Source organism: Macaca mulatta, chromosome 3 (genome assembly GCF_049350105.2).
Source record: "Macaca mulatta isolate MMU2019108-1 chromosome 3, T2T-MMU8v2.0, whole genome shotgun sequence".
Taxonomy (NCBI): domain Eukaryota; kingdom Metazoa; phylum Chordata; class Mammalia; order Primates; family Cercopithecidae; genus Macaca; species Macaca mulatta.
Genome location: NC_133408.1, coordinates 184,640,582 through 184,660,152, shown reverse-complemented (window position 1 = coordinate 184,660,152; position 19,571 = coordinate 184,640,582). Strand labels below are relative to the sequence as shown.

The 19,571-nt window shown below is 41.5% G+C and overlaps 1 protein-coding gene across 5 annotated transcripts in view; it reads left to right on the top strand.

Moving 5' to 3' along the window:
* The first annotated feature begins 546 nt into the window (after window positions 1-546).
* Window positions 547-19,571, top strand: part of TPK1 (thiamin pyrophosphokinase 1) — a 390,760-nt gene continuing 371,735 nt past the window's right edge. For 3 of the 5 annotated variants that reach the window (XM_015135162.3, XM_077997625.1, XM_077997628.1), the window contains exons 1-2: window positions 547-632; window positions 988-1,046. In XM_015135162.3, the coding sequence (XP_014990648.1) occupies window positions 1,004-1,046 (43 nt within the window). In that variant the 5' untranslated portion in view covers window positions 547-632; window positions 988-1,003. Of the gene's footprint in view, window positions 633-987; window positions 1,047-1,867; window positions 2,007-19,571 lie in introns of those variants that run through there. The other 2 variants (XM_077997626.1, XM_077997627.1) reach the window with 2 other exon arrangements.

Below are 19,571 nucleotides of genomic sequence, written 5' to 3'. Positions count from 1 at the left end.
TTCAAGCGATTCTCCTGCCTCGGCCTCTGGAGTAGCTGGGATTACAGGCGAGCGCTACCATGCCCGGCTAATTTTTTGTATTTTTAGTAGAGACGAGGTTTCACCATGCTGGCCAGGCTGGTCTCGAACTCCTGACCTTGTGATCCGTCCGCCTCAGCCTCCCAAAGTGCTGGGATTACAGGCGTGAGCCACCGGACCCGGCCAGGAAGGAAAGCTTTTAACCCGACGGCTCAGGGAGGACACCGGTAAGCAGCACTGTGTAGTTTTGTTTGGCTCGGAAGCCAGGTCAAGCATGGGTGATGGGGAATTCGCCACTTAGTTTGGAGCAAACGGTGGCCTCCTTTCTAAAGCTGACTGAGTGCAGAGGGCCCGGCAGCAATGCCACAGCTAGGAGAACCAGCCCAGAGAACGCAGCATTGGAGACTTCAGGCGGATGGTGCCGGACACAGAGCACTGGGCGCGGCTCCCACTTGCCTCCGGCTCCCGGAAGCGGGCGGGGCCACCTCGCGTCCCGGGGGCTAAAACCTGCGAGCGAGGACCGCGCGCGAGGCTCCTTAGCCGCGCGCCGAGCGGTTGATCGCCGTAGCTCCCGCAGCCTGCGCTCCCCACTCTGTGGCTCCATCCGCCATTGTGTAAGTGCGACTGCCGCCGGGCGCCCGGGCCGCGGCAGGGGGCGGCCGCCTCTCGCTCCCCAGGTTCCCGGATGGTGACGGATCCACGGGCAGAGGCGGCAGGGGCAAGCCCTCGGACCTCATAGCAGCCCGCGCGCGCCGGTCTGCGGTGAACCCCGCCCGCGGCGGCGCTGCAGGCTAGCCGTGGCGGGTCCCAACGCTGGGTGCCGCGCCGCCGCTCAGCTGGCTCCTGGGTCCCGAAGCGCGCCGTTGCCGAGTGCCGGGTTCAGGCGTCTCCCGTGCTGTTGGTTTTGCGCAGTGTTTAATTACAACTGAGAAAGTCTAACTTCACTTTTTTTTTTTTTTTTAAATGCAGAGGCCAATAATCCGTTATGGAGCATGCCTTTACCCCGTTGGAGCCCCTGCTTTCCACTGGTACTGTATTTCTTTCCACGTTTTAGTGTCACTGACATGCCCCTCCCCAGCGACAGGAACAGGTCGAAAGGACGGGGCTCTAGAGCCAGCGTGACTTCCAGCCTGGGTTCTGTCCCTGATTTCCTAGCTCTGTACCGCTAAGCATATCAGCCTCTCGCCGGCCTCATTTTCCTCATCTGAAAAATGAGCTTACGTATCAGTCCTTGCTGTGAGGACGAAATGACACGATATGGTGTGTATAGTCCGCCTGGAGCCCAGTAAGCTCTTCCCGGCTGTTGCGCCTCCACCAGCAGCACGAACAAATCTGGAACGTAGCGGAACATTAGACATTGCAGGCATTAGGGACGGTCATCGTTGCTTGACCGTGATGCATTTTTAATCCATTCAAAGTGCCCCGAGCTTACCTAATAAAAGATTGGTAAATGGTTATATCAAGTGCTTTAAATGTATGTGACACTCAGGATTTTTGTTCTTCTAAGATTTGAAATTACTGTGTAACTGAGTGCAGGCTGGGCTGCTCCGCTGCTTGCCGAGCCAATCAACAAGGACGAAGTGCCCGGAAAGGAAAGTGACTACTTTCCAAAGCTAGCAGTGGGGAAGTGGTCCAAGCTTCTGCCTTAAAGAAACCATTTCAAATTTGGAGAAAATGCAAGGGCTTAAAAAGGGGAGCTTGGCATCGGGGCTCGGAGGCCCCAGTCTCTGTGACTTGCTCAGATATTTATCTTGGGTTGTTGCCTCATCTGCTGAATGGGCTGGCGCCATCTGGAGTATAACTGGGTTGCAAATTAACTGCAGCCTTGAAGTAATCTCCAGGTGGAGGAGAATGCAATAGTCGCCTGAATTGTTTCAAGATTAGTCTCTGGAACTTCAGACGAACACATAATTAGATAAGGGAAACGTTGTGTAAGGGGGTGCTTGGGGGAAAGAAGGAGAGCAAAGATTATCATCTCATTGTTAAAGGTAAGACAAGGCATGGCACAGGAAAGAGAAAAACTTTTGAAAACAAGACATTTGGGTACTTCACGTGGAAATAGATGGAATGAATGAGTTTGAGACAGGTTGTTAGCATTCATTCTTGTGTAATTGACTACTGTGTGATAATTTGGTAATGTTAAAGTATTTTTAATTATTTTTCATAACTTTCATAAATTTAAACAGCATAATTGTTTAAATGTTTACATTTGTTTTCTGTCAACATGAATTCATGGGTCTTGTTTAGGGCATTGAGTTTAACTTGTACGTTTTTCCACATGCTGGGAATAGTAGGTGACATTGACTCCTTACTCTCAAGTCATGTTTTTGTTTGTGACAGGGTCTTGCTTTGTTGCCCTGGCTGGAGTGCAATGGTGGTATTATGGCTCACTGCATCCTCGACTTCCCATGCTCAAGCGATCCTCCCACCTCAGCCTCTGGAGTAGTTAGGACTACAGGTGTGCACTACCCGACCTGGCCACTTTTTAAATTTTTTGTAAAGAAGGGGTCTCCCTGTGTTGCCCAGGCTGGTCTCAAACTCCTGGGCTCAAGTGATCCCAGTCTCCTGCTACCACGCACAGTTATGCCAACTGCTTTATATGCATGTTTATGTCTTATTCTACAGGCGAAGGAAAACAGTTACAGAACTAGAATCTTAACCCGGTTATTGTTTTAGGAGGTTAAAAGGTTGAGCGTTTATTACCTTAAACAGCTTTTCAAAAGTTAAAAAAAAAAAAAAAAAAAAAAAGGCCAGGTGCGGTGGCTCATGGCTGTAATCCCAGCATTTTGGGAGGCTGAGGCAAGAGGATCACCTGAGGTCAGGAATTCCGAAAGCAGCCTGGCTAACATGGTGAAACTCTGTCTCTACTAAAAATAGTCTCTACTAAAAGTTGGGTGTGGTGGCACATGCCTGTAATCCCAGCTACTCGAGAGGCTGAGATAGGAGAACTGTGGGAGAATTGCTTGAAGCTGGGAGGTGGAGGTTGTAGTGAGCTGAGATCGCGTCACTGCACTCCAGCCTGGGAGACAGAGAGAGACTCCATCCTCCATCTCAAAACAAAAACAAAAAAAATCCAAAAAAAAAAAACAAACCAAAAAAAACCCAGAAGGCATTGGCAAGCACATTTTGCAAATTTCCTACTTCTCGTTTATCCAGTATTACCAGGACAAATAGCATTTTCTAGAGTAAACATTTGATTCGAGTGATCTGTTGACTTTCAGATTTGTTACTGAAACCTCAGAGCCTTACTGTCTGAAGATTTCTGATGGTTTCTAGGTTAAAAGACATATATCAAGAGATACTGACTGCTGCGCAATAAAGATTATATTGAGGAGCTATAATATCTGAGTTTAAATCCTAGCTTTGCCACTTAATAGTTATATGACCTTGTACTTCCATTTCTTCATCTGCGATATAGGAATACATCATAGGGTTATTGTGTGTATAAATGAATTAGTACAAATCAAGCACTTCAGTAGCTATAAGCTGTTCAGCAGTAAGTCTGAGGGGAAAGCAAAAAGGCAGTTGAATCTCAGGGTGGATACTGAGATGGAAAAGGAGGGAGCAGATAGCTCTGCCCCTTTGTTTTTATTAGAGGCTTAGTGGGGAAGGCCTTGACTGTTTAAGTCAGGACATTTGTAAGTTCCACATTGGAACAGGGCGGGTAGGGAAATGGTGATATGTGAAGTAGAGATCCGGGGGACAGAATCCAGTGCTCCCTTGGGTGGTTCTCACAGTTTCCTCCTGTTGTTCCTATGGGTAAAACTATGTAAGATTCTTGCCTTATCTGTAGTTTTGAACTTGAAACAAGGATTCGGGCAAGTTTGTGATTACTCTAGATAAGTATAAGGTATTTAACAACAGAGCTGTTACTGCAAGAGCCAGTGTAATGCCGGTCTTTTGCAGTAATTCAGTAAATTTTTGAGGTTAATTTTTTATTGGAGAGATTCCCTTTATCAAACAGATTTAGTGTTTAATACTCATCTGGCAGAGAAGTTTTTCTGATGGCAGCTTCCGTGAATTTGATTTGTTGGTGTTATCTGTAATGCTTACTAAGATTCAGTATAGTGGGCAGTCCAGCGATAAAGGTAGTTCTCTACAGATTAAGAAGTTGCTAAGAAAAGTTTTGTGGACCAAAATACCCTCTGGGATGATCACCAGCTCAGGGAAAGATGGAATTCTTTTTAAAATTATTTATTTATTTTTTCATAACTAAAATAAGTGCCCATTATTTAAGAACAAACAACTATCTACCCTAGAATGTGAAAGTTTCCTGTATTCCCTTTTCCAGAAATAACTATTATTTCTCCTACTTTAAACAAAATGGGTTCATATTACAAATTGTTTGTAAATTACTGTTTGGGGGCAGTGAGTTAAAATACATAAATATTTGTTACTACAAACATCATATGTGCTCTTTGTTCATTTTTTAATTTGTTTCTCAAACTAAGTAAAAAGTGTATCCTAGTTACCAGACATTATCAATCTAAAAATGTATGTGTTCTTTTACATTTTGTGTGTATGAATAAACAAAAATAGGCCTATTGAATACCCTTTTCTGCAACTGTTTTCACCTACTACTTTGTTATGTCTGTGTGTATAGATATCCCAACTGTTTTGTTTTTTTAATGGGCAGTATGGACTCAAATTCACTGGTCTTTCTTTTTTTTTCCTTTTCCTTTTTTTTAGAGATAGGATCTTGCTCTGCTGCCCAGGCTCCAATGCAGTGGTGTGGTGATTGCTCACTGTAACCTCTGACTCCTGGGCTCAAGCAGTCCTCCTGCCTTGGCCTCCCAAAGTGTTGGGATTACAGGCATGAGCTGCTGTGCCTGGCCTCACTAGTCTTAATAGACGTTTGTGGTAGTTACTTCCAGTTTGTACTATGACAGACTACAATGCATGTCTTTGATCCTACTATTTTTCATGTTTATGTATTTTAGTAGTGTCAATTTCTAGAAATGCAGTCGCCAGGCCAAAGGACATGTCTGCATTTCTGGTTATCAAGAGGATCTATCAGCTAACTGGTGTATATTCTTTGGTACTAGGTGCTGAGGGGGATACAAAATTGGAGGAAGTGGTCCCTTCTATCCAGGAGTTTATGGTCTAATTGTCAAGAACAAAACATAAGATTCCAGTGAGATTTGAATTATGTATTATAGAACCCACATAGGAACTGTAGAGACCAGGATGAGAGGCAGGCTGGAGTCGGCAAATAAATCATGGGGTAACTCTGACATCAGCTGGGCCTCCAAAAGAGCACTGGATTTAAATGGAGAGAAGCACAGGGAGGTTTCCAGAAGAGCATCGCAGGTGATGGGCCATCCTAGAGAGGGAGCTCAGTGCTGCATCTGGACATGAAAATAGACATGGTGGTGAGTGAGAGATAGTGTGACTAGGTTGGAGCGTGCTCTTGAGGGTTTTGGAAGAACGTGGTTGAACAGCGAGGGTAGAATCAGATTGTGGAGGAAGAGACATTTATTGCAGAGAAGGAGATAGTTTTTGAAAGTTTCTGTGTCTTCTGCCTTTGGAACATTCTATACAAAGCAGCTTTTTATAAACAGTAATCCCCCCTTATCCTAGAGTGATATATTCTAAGAACTCCAGTGCAGCGAGTCACCCACCTTTTTTGGCACCAGGAACTGGTTTTGTAGAAGACAGTTTTTCTGTGGACCAGCGGAGGGGTGGGTGGTGGTGGTGGTTTCAGGATGACTCAAGCCTTACGTTTATTGTGCACTTTATTTCTATTGTTATTGCATTGTAATATGTATATAGGTATATATTATTTCATGTAGTATATATAGTGACAGATCATCAGGCTTTGGGGTCATGTGAGAATCTAATGCCCTGCTGATCTGACAGGAGGAAGAGCTCAGCTTCACTCCTTCCTGCCCTACTGTGTGGGTGGGTTTGTAACTGGCCACAGACGGTCTAATTTACAGATGATTTGAAGTATACAGGAGGGTGTGTGCAGGTTGTATACAGATAAGGGGGGACTACTGTACTTTAAAACTCATTTAGATGTGTCATCGATGTCATGGTTCTGATTTACCAACCAAATATAGGTTAAAGTCCTTATCTTGAAGGCAGTTTTCAAGTGTACAATAAATTGTTTATTAACAGTAGTCACTGTGATAGTGCAATCACCTCTTTGTACTAAGGTAAACTCACATACCCACTATTTCCTTATAGGAACATTTGTCCTTGCGTCAGTATTTTCCCTTAGCTCATGCTAAATTTGCCACCTAGAATGATCTTTGCCAATCCTTAGAATTATTATTCTTAAATTTTAGCCATTCTGTTGGGTGTGTATAGCGGTGTGTCTATGATTTTTGTCATTTTCCTTATGACAGATTTCTCATAATGTGTTCATTGACCTTTTGCATGCCTTCTGAAGTGTTTACGGCTCTTACTCACTTTTTCAATTAGATTGTCTTTCCTTTTTTATAAAAACGTATTTTAGGAGTTTTTAAAAAATATATTCTGGTTGCAGTTCTTTACATTTTGATTTTCTCATTATTAAAATAGGGAGAATGACACTTTCCAAGGAGAGTTGTGAAAATTAAACAGTGTATGTAAAGCATGTAATGGTGACATGTAAGAATTCAAGCATTTTAAGTGTTTTTTGTCTTTTTAAACTTTTCATCTGAAGGGTTTTTATTTTTAAATTAATACAGAATATTTAACCAGTAAGGGTGTACTATTGCTGTTTGAGGCCTTGTAAACGTAGGTGCCTTTTCAACATACTCTTAGACATCTAAACTTTTTGCTGTGTTCTTCAGTGCCTGTGATCATTTCAGTTTTTATCATGAAAATTTATGTTCAGAAATTACTATGCTTTAAACTTTTTTTTAAAAAAAGTAAGGTCTATTTACTTTAAACACTTTATAGCCAACATAAAGGTAAATAGTCAAATCTCAGAACAGTTATTTGCCTTGTGCTTATTTCACAAACTCAAGACACAGCAGTTACAGAGGTTTGAATTTCTAGTCTACTAAGAATACTGATCTTTTTATTTTTATCTTTTCAAATTTATTGAGGCGTGATTGACAAATAAAAGTGCTATATTTAGCCAGGAGTGGTGGCTCTCGCCTGTATTCCCAGCACTGTGGGAGGCCCACCCATCTGACTTCACCGTACTGTATTTACTTCTTTAAAGATCCTGTCTGCAAATACAGCCATGTTCTGCGGTTCTGGGGGTTAGGACTTCAACTTATGAATTTGGTGGGAGTCGGGGGGTGGGTGGGCACAATTTAGCTCATAACAAATAGGGTATGTCAATTAGCTTTTCAGCTGTAAACTAAAAAAAAACATCGACTGGGTCCATATTTCAGTATTACCATGATTTCCCAAAAAGAGGTTTTAACATGTAATTCTAATAGCATATAGGTAGTATATGAAGCAGAGAGTCAATTTCGGTCTTATTTAGTTGCTGTTTTCTACTTATATACAAAGGTTTTTCTGTTCATTCCTGTTTATCCCTTATGGGCCACACTGTAGTAGATGTTGTAGGAAAATAAAAAAGGGTTGACAAATCTTACTGTGAAAGATTTCAGTATATAACAGGCTGTTTAGTACAACACAATGGAAATGTAATTTCATGCATCATATAATTCAAAACTTTCTAATAGTCTCATTAAAAAGGTTACAAATTTTAATTTTAAGTTTATGTCTTATTGAATCTAATCTAATCTAAAATTCTATTATTTTGACATGTGGTCAATGGAAATCATTACTAATGCTATAGTTTACATTTTTTTTTTTTGCACAAAATCTTCAAACTCCAGTGTGTAGTTTACGTATCTAGCACATCTCAATTCAGATGATAAATTTTCATTAGACATACTTGATCTATATTTAATTTGTGATAATTTGTCAAATGTTTTGTTTTTATTCATATTAGCAAGGAGCAACTTGTAGCCTTGTAACTTTGGAATGAACTTTATAGGCAAGGAAAAGAATATTTTGTTTCCAAAGAAAGCCTTGGGAATGGATACTAGAGATAGAACTGGACTAAAACCTAGGTTTTCTGATTATCTATTTCCCTTAATATTATAATGACTTTTGTTGTTGTTGTTTAAAGCAGTATGCCTGCTTTAAAACCTAGAAAACTTTCGGGGTTATTGTTGTTGATGATGTTGTTGATTGGTTTTTTAAGGTACTTTCATCTGGTATGGTAAAGAAATTTCTGGGCCGGGCGCGGTGGCTCAAGCCTGTAATCCCAGCACTTTGGGAGGCTGAGGCGGACGGATCACAAGGTCAGCAGATCGAGACCATCCTGGCTAACCCGGTGAAACCCCGTCTCTACTAAAAAATACAAAAAACTAGCCGGGCGAGGTGGCGGGCACCTGTAATCCCAGCTACTGGGGAGGCTGAGGCAGGAGAATGGCGTAAACCCCGGAGGCGGAGCTTGCAGTGAGCTGAGATTCGGCCACTGCACTCCAGCCTGGGCGACAGAGCAAGAACTCCGTCTCAAAAAAAAAAAAAAAAAAAAAAAAAAAAAAGAAACTTCTGGCTAAAACTGCTGTGTAAGGATTAGCCTTATCTGCTGCTTAAGGATTGTGATATTTTTGTTATCAAGGGCTATCTCAGATAGTGGAAGATACGAATTTGTGAATTCTAGCTTCAAGGATTTTATGATACTCTCCTACCCAATCAGAAATCCTCCTATGTAGCCCTCAAATCTCTGGAACATTTCCGGAACACTCCCTGTGTTGACTGTTCAAGGTTTTCTTGGTATATAAGGTATAATTGTTGGAATCCTTCCTTTTTATTTCTTTCAGCCTATTTCTAATTTACTAAGACTTGCTGTTAACTACCCTTTACTTATATTTTTACTTATTACTTATTATATTTGGTGTAGTTTAACTTTTCTTCATATTTTGTTTTATTTTCATATTTGCCTTAATTTTTGCTGTACTTTTAATTAGATTAGTTATATTTGATGACAACATTTTGATGCATCCTCATTGTCAAGGAGCAAATTGTTTCTCTTGCCTTAAATAAGATCTCATTAACTTTATAAGCTATCTTTTCCACATCATCTAGACAATCAATTTCCTTTGATTCAGTGGTATTTAGTCTTGTGGCACCTGCCCCCCATCTTTCCATGTTAGCATTTTAATAGTTCATGCCTTTAGAAACTAAAACTTCTAAAGTGAGTTTAAAAATAATTTTAAATCTTTAAAAAATTATCTAAATTTATATTTTGTAGCATTATTAGAAAGAATGGGTTTTTTTTTTTAGATGAAACAATTAAAAATATCAAGTGAGCCTGTGGGAGTGGTTTTAATATTCACAGTGATAAAATGTTACAGCATAATTACACCAAAAAAATCTGTGGGTATTGACACATTAACACCAGGTATCTTTGAGGTTTTCTAGGAAAATGAGATGTGTTTGTGCGTTAACTTTCCATCAAATAAATTTTATTTTTTTTGTTGCTGTTGGTAGAATGCATCCGAAAGTTATTCTTTGTAGGTGGCAAACAAATGCTGAAACAAATGGATTTCATTCTGCGTATTTCTGTATCTTTATCATACCATTGTCTTTGAAGGTATTCATTTTTCACAGTGGAATTGTTTCTTTTGTTTTTATGACTTCCAGTGAATTTAAGCTTTTGATTTACTCGTATAGGTCATGTGTAAGGTTTTGACTTGCCAGCCCAATTGCTGCCAAAAAACTCTTCTTTTTTCAAAGTAGGAAAACTGTTCTAGAAAAAGTTTCTTCCTAATCCAAGTACATATGCTGTGAGTGAATCCTGTGGATGGGTAGGAGGCCTTTACAAACTGTACTGTTCCTAGTGTGTGTCTTCCTTAGTAATCCTCTGAGATGGCCATCTGGTTTTTTTGCTGGAACATGTTCAGATAGCTCAGTCTTTTTGAGCAAACATGTACCGTTATTGGACAGACAACTGATGACTAAAAATGTGTATTTAAAAGAAGCTGAAGTTTACCTTTAGTTCTCTTATTTTCCACCTTAAATAGCATAGAAGATCTTGTTTTCTACCTAATTACCCTTCAATTACTGAAAAATCTTAACCAGATCATAGTCATCTGTTGAACAATTATTTGAGTGCCTGCCTGCTGTGTACTGGGAACCATTCTAGGCATGGGAAGACATATCAACAATTTTCTTTTCATTTAATGCTTTCCAACCTATCCCAATATAGGTATCAGTGATCTGCTTCTGGAAAATCAGATGTCTTCGTCAAGAATGCTTACAGGGTCCTGTTTTCATGATTTTATTTTTATTTTTTGGAGGCGGAGTCTCACTCTACTCAGGCTGGAGTGCAGTGGCATAATCTTGGCTCACTGCAACCTCTGTCTCTAATGTTCTATTGATCCTCCTGCCCCATCTTCCTCAGTAGCTGGGGCTACAGGCGGGTGCCAGCACGCCCGGCTAATTTTTGTATTTTTAGTAGAGACGATTTCGCCATGTTGGCCAGGGTTTTCTCGAACTCTTGACCTCAGGTGTTCTGCCTGCCTTGGCCTCCCAAAGTGCTGGAATTACAGATGTACAACCATGCCTGGCCTGTTTTTGTTTTATTTTATTTTATTTTATTTTTGGAGATAGAATCTCGCTCTGTTGTTGAGGCTGGAGTGCAGTGGCACAATCTTGGCTCACTGCAACCTCTGCCTCCCGGGTTCTATCAGTCCTCCTCCCTCATCCTCCTGAGTAGCTGGGATTACAGGCGCGTGCCAGCACGCCCGGCTAATTTTTGTATTTTTAGTAAAGACGGGGTTTCGCCATGTTGGCCAGGGTTCTCTCGAACTCCTGACCTCAGGTGATCTGCCCGCCTTGGCCTCCCAAAGTGCTGGGATTACACGTGTACCACCATGCCTGGCCTGTTTTTGTTATTTTAAATTGCAGCTTCTGCAGGATGTTGAGAATCCTGAAGAGGAAGGTCTTGATAAATCATCAGGGGAAACAATCAGTGCTTTGGGATTAAAGAAGAAAAGAGGAAGCGGGGGCAGGAAAATGGAAGGTCGCACAGTTGCATACCTTGTTTAAGTTTATAAATTTCTTTGTATGGTGCTGTAAAGTCTTGTTACTTACGTGGAAATTCTTAGGCCAGTAACATTGGCATGCCTCAATGCCCGTAAGAAAAGCAGAATCTCACGCCCCACTTCAGACCGACTGAATAAAAATCTACATTTTAACAAGACCCTCTGTCAGCCTTAATGTTCCTTAAAATGTGAAAGGCACTACCTAAGAGGAATAGCAACTTCCTTTTAAAATAATTAAAACAAAAACACCCTCCATCACATTTAATGATAACATTTATCATTATCTAGAACTTCTTTTCAACGATTAACATCCAGTGGTTTTCTTTTGAGCTTTATTGTTGTCTGTGGAAATGTATAGTGTGATAATGCGTTCAGGACACGTACCCAGTGGCAGAGGATGGCTCACCTGAGTGCAGTGTGGGGAGGTGATACCTTTTTCCATATCAGCAACATCTGAGGTGCATATCCACTTTTTTGGCCCTTGGTCTGCCTTTCAAAATGTGTACATGTAATGCTGATATTCTATCAATGTAGTTGGTTAAGATGTGACTTCAGGCTTTTCTCATATATAATTTTGTTTTGGTGTTTTATTGAGTTTGGGGGAAGTAAATCTAAAATTTTCCTTTGTAATTATTGGCCAAAAATTACTATATTATGCGACATATACACTCTATAAAGTTTGGGTGTTAAAATCACGCGAACAATTTTCTTTTGGAAGATTGTTAACCAGAGAGATGTTCTGTAAGTTATGCCTCTTTAGGCTTTTCAATTCCTGAGTATCCCTTTACAAATGAGACATCTGTGACTGAATACATTCTTCTAGATATGGCTTGAAGTCAAAGAAAGTAGTCACATGATCACATTCTTTTCTCTGGATGATATCATCCTATTAAATAAGCCCATGCTTTTGATTTTGGGGAATGATAGTTGAGGAGTTGTGAAGTTTGAAGTCAGTAAAGCCTTTTCTGACCTCACTTTTTTTTTTTTTTTTTTTGGATGAATCTGGCATCTGAATTGATTACTATAAGTCAGAATGTATCAAAGCCATTTGAAAATGGAATTAAAATGGCCTCTTGGTGAAAAATACTTGTTAATACTTGTAATTATGGTTTCTTTTCTATAGGGGAAACATACGTTCTCAGGCTGTTTAACATTTTATTCATTGAGCCAACATTGTCTGTTACGCATGTGGCATCATACTAAATCCATGCAATTGAAATACATGGTCCAAGGTTTCACGGAGATTAGAGCCTAGTAGGGCAAATGGATAAGCAAGTGAGACATTGGAGTACAGTATGATAAGAGACATGCAGGGGCAACCTTGGATCACATCGGAAGGATTTGCGGGTTTATTGAAGGCGTCTGGAAAGAAGAAATATTTAAGGTGGTAAATTGTTTTAACATTTTTATTTTTGTGATTAACACCGAGATGCTTATGTACCTTAGTCCGCTTCTGATTGTATGCTGAGTGTATACTTCTGGGAGTAGAATTAAATAATCAAAGTTCTGAGCCTCTAGGGTTTCCAGTATATGTTCTTAGGTGGCTTTCCAGAAAGGCTGCAGCAGGTTATGTGGCAGTGTCAGCACACTAGTGTGTCCCTTTCAATGTGTCCTTGCTGGCAGTGGATGCTCTGCAACTCTGGATGGAAATATTCATGGATTATCGCTGCTGCTGCTTTTTTTACTCCCACATCATGATTTTTGCGGTACTCTTGGTAGTACCGCCCATAATCTAAGGTGGAAAACATTGTCCAAGACTTGAAAATGATCAGAAAAGATTGCTAGGAGTCTTTTCAGTGGAACGCTGGGCTTGGTTAGTGGATCCTGAAGTGACTAGATACAGGGTGTATACCTTTCACTTTTTTTTGATTAGGCAGTTTTGCAACATTGTAGGGATAGAAGTTAACGAATAGTCATGCAAATGATTCTTTTTTTTTTTTTTTTTTTTTTTGAGACGGAGTCTTGCTCTGTGCCCCAGGCTGGAGTGCAGTGGCGCGATCTCAGCTCACTGCAAGCTCCGCCCCCCCGGGTTCACGCCATTCTCCTGCCTCAGCCTCCCGAGTAGCTGGGACTACAGGCGCCCGCCACCTCGCCCGGCTAGTTTTCTTGTATTTTTAGTAGAGACGGGGTTTCACCGTGTTAGCCAGGATGGTCTCGATCTCCTGACCTCGTGATCCGCCCGTCTCGGCCTCCCAAAGTGCTGGGATTACAGGCTTGAGCCACCGCGCCCGGCCTGATTCTTTATTTATTTATTTTTTTTTTTACATGGAGTCTCACTCTGTTGTCTAGGCGGGAGTGCAGTGGTGCAATCTTGGCTCACTGCAACCTCTGCTGCCCGAGATTAAGCAATTCTCTTGTCTTAGCCTCCTGAATAGCTGGGATTACGAGCACCTGGCACTGCACCTAGCTAAGTTTTATATTTTTACTAGAGACGGGGTTTCACCATCTTGGCCAGGCTGGTTTTGAACGCCTGACCTCATGATCCACCCACCTTGGCCTCCCAAAGTGTTGGGATTACAGGCGTTAGCCACCGTGCCCGGCCACTATTCTTTTCTATAATAATGCAAATGGAATTTTGTCCAGTGGGATAGAATTGATTTCCACCCTGAAGAAATATCCCCAGATAGTATGTTTCATTGCTCTATAGCAGAGATTACTAAACTTCCCGTTTTAGTCTTCAGTGTCTCAGTAATTTTTTCATCGGGCCACCAGCACCAAATACCTCATAGTAACTTCTATGAAGTAATTAGGTCCAAAAAGCCTGTTAGTAGTTTGTACAGTGTCCCCTGTTGGTTAAGTGAGGCACCCTGAATGCTTTGCCAGTCAGCTTGAGAACCTTTCTTGTAACCAGATTCACCATTGATTTCAGTAATACTCTGCCCACACACACACACACACACACTCTTATCTCTCTCTCAAGTTTGTACTCATAACCTCATTAATTGATGAGCTGAATAATATCTTTGGCATGTGTTCCCTTTATATTTGCATGAAGGTCGTGATTCTAAACCTTTTCGAAATCACTCTTTAAGCGCCAGTTAAATTCTCCTTAATTTGTTGTTAATTTAAAAGGTGAGTAAATCGGTCATCTGAACTTTCTTTGAAGTCGGTTTCCTTATCTATAAATGACCCATCATAGACCATGAGAATTAAAAGTAAAAATGCATCTGTAAAAGCATAGCATGGAGCCTTTGAGGACAATGTGCAAAGTGGGCAGGTCACACATACCTTGGAGCTTGGGGGATTCCTCAGGTGCTCATCCCATAGAAGGGACTTAGGCTAGGCTCGCCTGTGCTGCAGGGTGCCCTGGTAATCACTCCAGGAGAGGAATCTCAACTGCCGCCCTCCCACCCCCACAAAAGTTCCACATATTTGCTGGGACCTCCAGGTGACCGTGTGACACTGTGTGTCTGAGAACTTCCAGGTTACTAGAGTGGGGAGCTTGTGTTGCTAAGCTGATAATTTCAGCCTATTTTTGCATTGTTAACTCTGACCTACGGAACTAGCTCCTTGAAAAGATCCAGAAACTGGGGAAGGGAAGGAGGTGAAATGAACTGCAGGACCATCTGTATTTGTATTTATATTCCCTCACTTGTTTTCTAAAAAAGTGAAATGTATCCAGTAGTCATAACTTTCCATTTGGACAGCAATTACATAGTTTTGTCATTTTAATTTCCATATGCTTGATCTCATTGTGCTACTAACTGTAGATATGACTTTATTTCCCCAAACCAGCGAGTGTTGGAGTCAACTCTAAAAACGTTTTCTTCTCCTTCAAATTTTAAACTTCTAAAATTATAACTAAAATTTGGAAATAGAATAGCATATGTTTAGGCTTCATGAGATATCCAAGGAATGGAAAGTAAAAGAAGCTGACCTAGACTGAAGTACAAGGCTAGGAATATTTACATAGGAACATCAGGCGTAGATTAGGACTGAGAAAAAAGAGATGGCAATGGGAATTTACAAGTAGGTGTCCAATACCCAAAGCTCTAAAGTAGCTTACAAAACCATAGTAGTTAGGGTGTGGGAAGCCTGGTGGAATATTTATACTGTTTTGTTCAAAACTATGAAATAGTTTCCTCCTTTAATTTTTGCTGTCTGTCTTGATCCAAATTACTATTATCATAGGAACAATTGGTTTCTGAATTGGTTCTCAATTGAACAATTGGTTCTCTCTTGCCTATTATCAATTCAACTGATTTAGTGTTGTCTGTTTCAGCGGATCTGTTAGAATCTGCCTGCGACAATTCTTGTTGATTAAAAAAAAAAAATGCCAGTGAAGGGAACCATGTGCAGACCAGCTCATACTAATGACATTCATAGAAACTAGTGATTCCATTGAAGTGTGCATTGGACTGTGACACTAGATAACTATGAAAGGATTAGGCATATGGTGGTATTGTATACTTGAAGCCTATCATAAATTTAACCTTTCTATTACGGTTAGGAGATGAGTTATTGTTTCCACTTGCCAGGTAAAAACAATACTTGAGTTGAGATCCGACATTACGCTTTTGCCCTTGCACTGCTTTTTGAAGTGTAAATGGCTTATGTTTAGTCAATCTTCTTGCTGTGAAATTGCATCATTTTTATGCCATCCAAGAGTTAGAGCTGCTGATGCAGCTATTAACAGACACAGAAGCACTACTCAGTTGAGACAACGTGTTAGAAGTGGGTGAGTTCTCTGAGGAATTTTCTGCTCACTTGTACCACACAATTTGAGTCATGTTTGCACTGCATAAACTGTATCATTCATTTTTATATATTTATATATGTTTGCAGAATACAGATGATTACCAGTATTTACTGAGAGCTTACTGTATGCAAGGAGCTGTTCCAAGTTTTCCATGTATTACCTTGTTTATTCTCACAGTCATCTTTTTTTTTTCTCTCTCTTTGAGACAGAGTTTCGCTCTTGTTGCCCAGGCTGGAGTGCAATGGCGCGTTCCCGACTCACTGCAACCTCCGCCTCCTGGGTTCTAGTGATTCCCCTGCCTCAGCCTCCCTAGTAGCTGGGATTACAGGCATGTACCACCACGCCCGATAATTTTTTGTATTTTTAGTAGAGACAGGGTTTCTCCATGTTGGTCAGGCTGGTCTCGAACTCCCAACCTTAGGTGATCTGCCCACCTCAGCCTCCCAAGGTGCTGGTATTACAGGCGTGAGCCACCATGCCCAGCTATTCTCATAAATATTCTTAAGGGGAATATACTGTTACCCCCGTTTTAGAAATGAGAATGCTGAGATAGATACAGAGAGGTTGACTATCTTGCCCAAGGTCACATGTCCAGGAAGCAGCAGAGTAGAGGTTTAGACCCAAGTAGTCTGGCTGCAGAGCCTGTTGGGTAACCACTACCACAATACTGATTTTGTATGTGTATATGTGGTATGGCTGATAGAGTTTTATTTCTTTAGAATTCACAAATTCGTATCTTCCACTATCTGAGATAGCCCTTGATAACATAAATATCACAATCCTTAAGCAGCAGATAAGGCTAATCCTTACACAGCAGTTTTAGCCAGAAATTTTTTTTTTTTTTGAGACGGAGTCTCGCTCTGTCGCCCAGGCTAGAGTGCAGTGGCCGGATCTCAGCTCACTGCAAGCTCCGCCTCCCGGGTTTACGCCATTCTCCTGCCTCAGCCTCCCGAGTAGCTGGGACTACAGGCGCCCGCCACCTCGCCCGGCTAGTTTTTTGTATTTTTTAGTAGAGACGGGGTTTCACCATGTTAGCCAGGATGGTCTCGATCTCCCGACCTCGTGATCCGCCCGTCTCGGCCTCCCAAAGTGCTGGGATTACAGGCTTGAGCCACCGCGCCCGGCCTTTATTTCTTTTTAAAGACTTTTTTTCCCCACAGTCTATACATCTCTTGTCTCTGAGATCACTTTAAGTTTATTCTCAACCTGGTCAGTGAGTCTATCACTATCCTTAGTGGGAAACAGTACATCAGCTAGGGAATGCATTTGGGTATAAGTAATAGGGAAACTCATCTCACCGTAGGTTGAACAATTAGGAATTGATTTTCCTTAAACGATGAATCTGGAGGTAGGTGGTGGAGGGCTGGCGTAGCTGCTAGACACCGTTGGTAGGGATGCAGGCCTGTTCTTTGCTCTTCTGTCTTTCTGTGTTGGCTGTTAGCCTCATGCTTGTGATCTCATTAGAGGCGAGGTAGTTATTACAACTTCAGGCATCAAGGAGGCATTCTAAGCAGAAAGAAAAGTATGGAGGGATTTTAAAAAGGGTCATGCCAACCTGGTTCATCCCCCTATATCAGAAAACCAAAAGCCTTCTCAGAAGATCCACAATCCACATAATTGACTTATTTTATTTCATATTGGCCAGAACTAGGTTATGTGGCCATTCCTACAAAGCAATCAGGTGGAATCCTGTTTTTCTGACTGATTTTGGCCAGAAACAGTTCATCTTCTGGGACTGGGATATGGGCATACTAGCAACTAAATGAACTGAAGTGGTACTGACAGAGAAGTTGGATGGATGGATATGGTGGAAACAGTGGACAGAATTGGCCACACGATGACTTCCAGGAACTCTAGCCAAATATTCAAGGTTTGGAATCATTGTAATCTTGCTTGTAGTTGGGATCTGAGTGTTCGAGGTGAAAGTTGCCAGGATATATTTCCCATCTTTGATCTCAGATCAAGTGGTTCAATTCCTGCTTTTTCTTGGAAGCCTTTTTGTAATACTCCCAGGAATGTAGTTTTTCTGGATTTGGGAGTTTACCTTGCTCTTTGTTTTCTGCCCATTCCAGAGCTTCTCAAATATGACATTCTTGCTCCTGAATTCCAGCTAGTGATGAGGCCTTGTTACTTGTTGACAGGTTTCTCTGATACTGTCCTTTGTCCCACCGTATAGTCTGCTTGGATTTTTTTATTCTCCTCCCTGAGATGCTTATTTTATATTGAACCATTCCTAATGTCTCAGTTTCGTTCACTGTGTTCATATCATTGGTCAGGCACTATTTTAAGATAACTAGGTGGTCTGATTATATGCTAAAGCATATAAAAATGACAGTAGCATGCCACCAAATTATTTGCTTTTAGCTGACATTCAAATTTTAATGGGCAGTCAGGCATTTACATTAAACATTACTTGGTAATCTTCTATGAGTTAACTTACCAAGGCTGTGATATATGTCATGAATACCTAAGATGTAGCTGTAGTGGTTTGGGACGTAACTTTTTTTTATTCTCATATTTATGTTTTTTTTCTTCTGATATTCCTGTGTGTGCTCTTTATGTCTAAGAGAAAGGATTGCCTATTTTTAAGCTTTTGGAGAGGAAGATAGTTCAGAGAAAAGTAAATTGAGGCTCACAAGGCAGTGTCACTTATTGAGTGATACTGTAGTTGATCTGTGTGCTTAGCTATGCTCTGGGAGGGGAGTGACATGAATTCTTATTCATCTTTATGCCTCATATGCTAAGCATCCTACCACATATATTTAGACAATGAGTTGACTTTAAGTTGATTTGCCAGGCTGCTCAGCTCCAAATCTCTATCTTGCACGTCCCATGATTTTTTTTCCCCTGTCCTTGCATTGGTGTCAAAACCCTAACCTATAAGGCCCACAGCCTTTGGCTAGACTTCCTTCACTCCCCCTCTTGCCACTGAGCCTCAGCAGCATCTGCTCGTGAGTTTGTTACTCTGGCTTCAGATTTCCACTTGGCAACCCCTGCCCCCAGTTACACACAAACTTGGGGATTTCCCTCTCTTGTGAGGGCAGCTATGTTTTTCGAGAGCAGTATTTATCTATTTATTCTATTCCATCCAGCATTTAGAGGGGTTCATGCTCAAATAGTTCTGTATATGGGCCGGGCGTGGTGGCTCACGCCTGTAATTCCAGCACTTTGGGAGGCCAAGGGGGGTGGATCATCTGAAGTCAGGAGTTTGAGGGCCAGCCTGGCCAACATGGTAAAACACCTTCTCTACTGAAAACACAAAAATTAGCCAGGTGTGGTGGCGCGCACCTGTAATCCCAGCTACTTGGGAGGCTGAGGCAGGGGAATCACTTGAACCCGGGAGGCGGAGGTTACAGTGAGCCGAGACCGCACCACTGCACTCCAGCTTGGGCGACAGAGCGAGACTCTTATCTCAAAAAAAAAAAAAAAAGAAAAAAAAAAAAGAATTATTTATCAGCTTTGTCCGCTGTGTTTCCAAAACTGTCTTTCTTATAAAGCAGAGAATCTTACACACACCGAAACCTTTAACAGACAGCTGACTGTTGTATGAACTATGTATATCACCCAGTGTGATTTATTTTTTCCTCATGATTCTGCAGTCTGGGCTGGATCAGGTGGGTCTTTCTTCTGTTCCAATTGCCACCTTTTGAGGTTGGAACATTTAAGATGGCTTCTTTTTTTTTTTTTTTTTTTTTTTTTTGAGACGGAGTCTCGCTCTATCGCCCAGGCTGGAGTGCAGTAGCCGGATCTCAGCTCACTGCAAGCTCTGCCTCCCAGGTCTATGCCTTTCTCCTGCCTCAGCCTCCGAGTAGCTGGGACTACAGGCGCCCGCCACCTCGCCTGGCTAA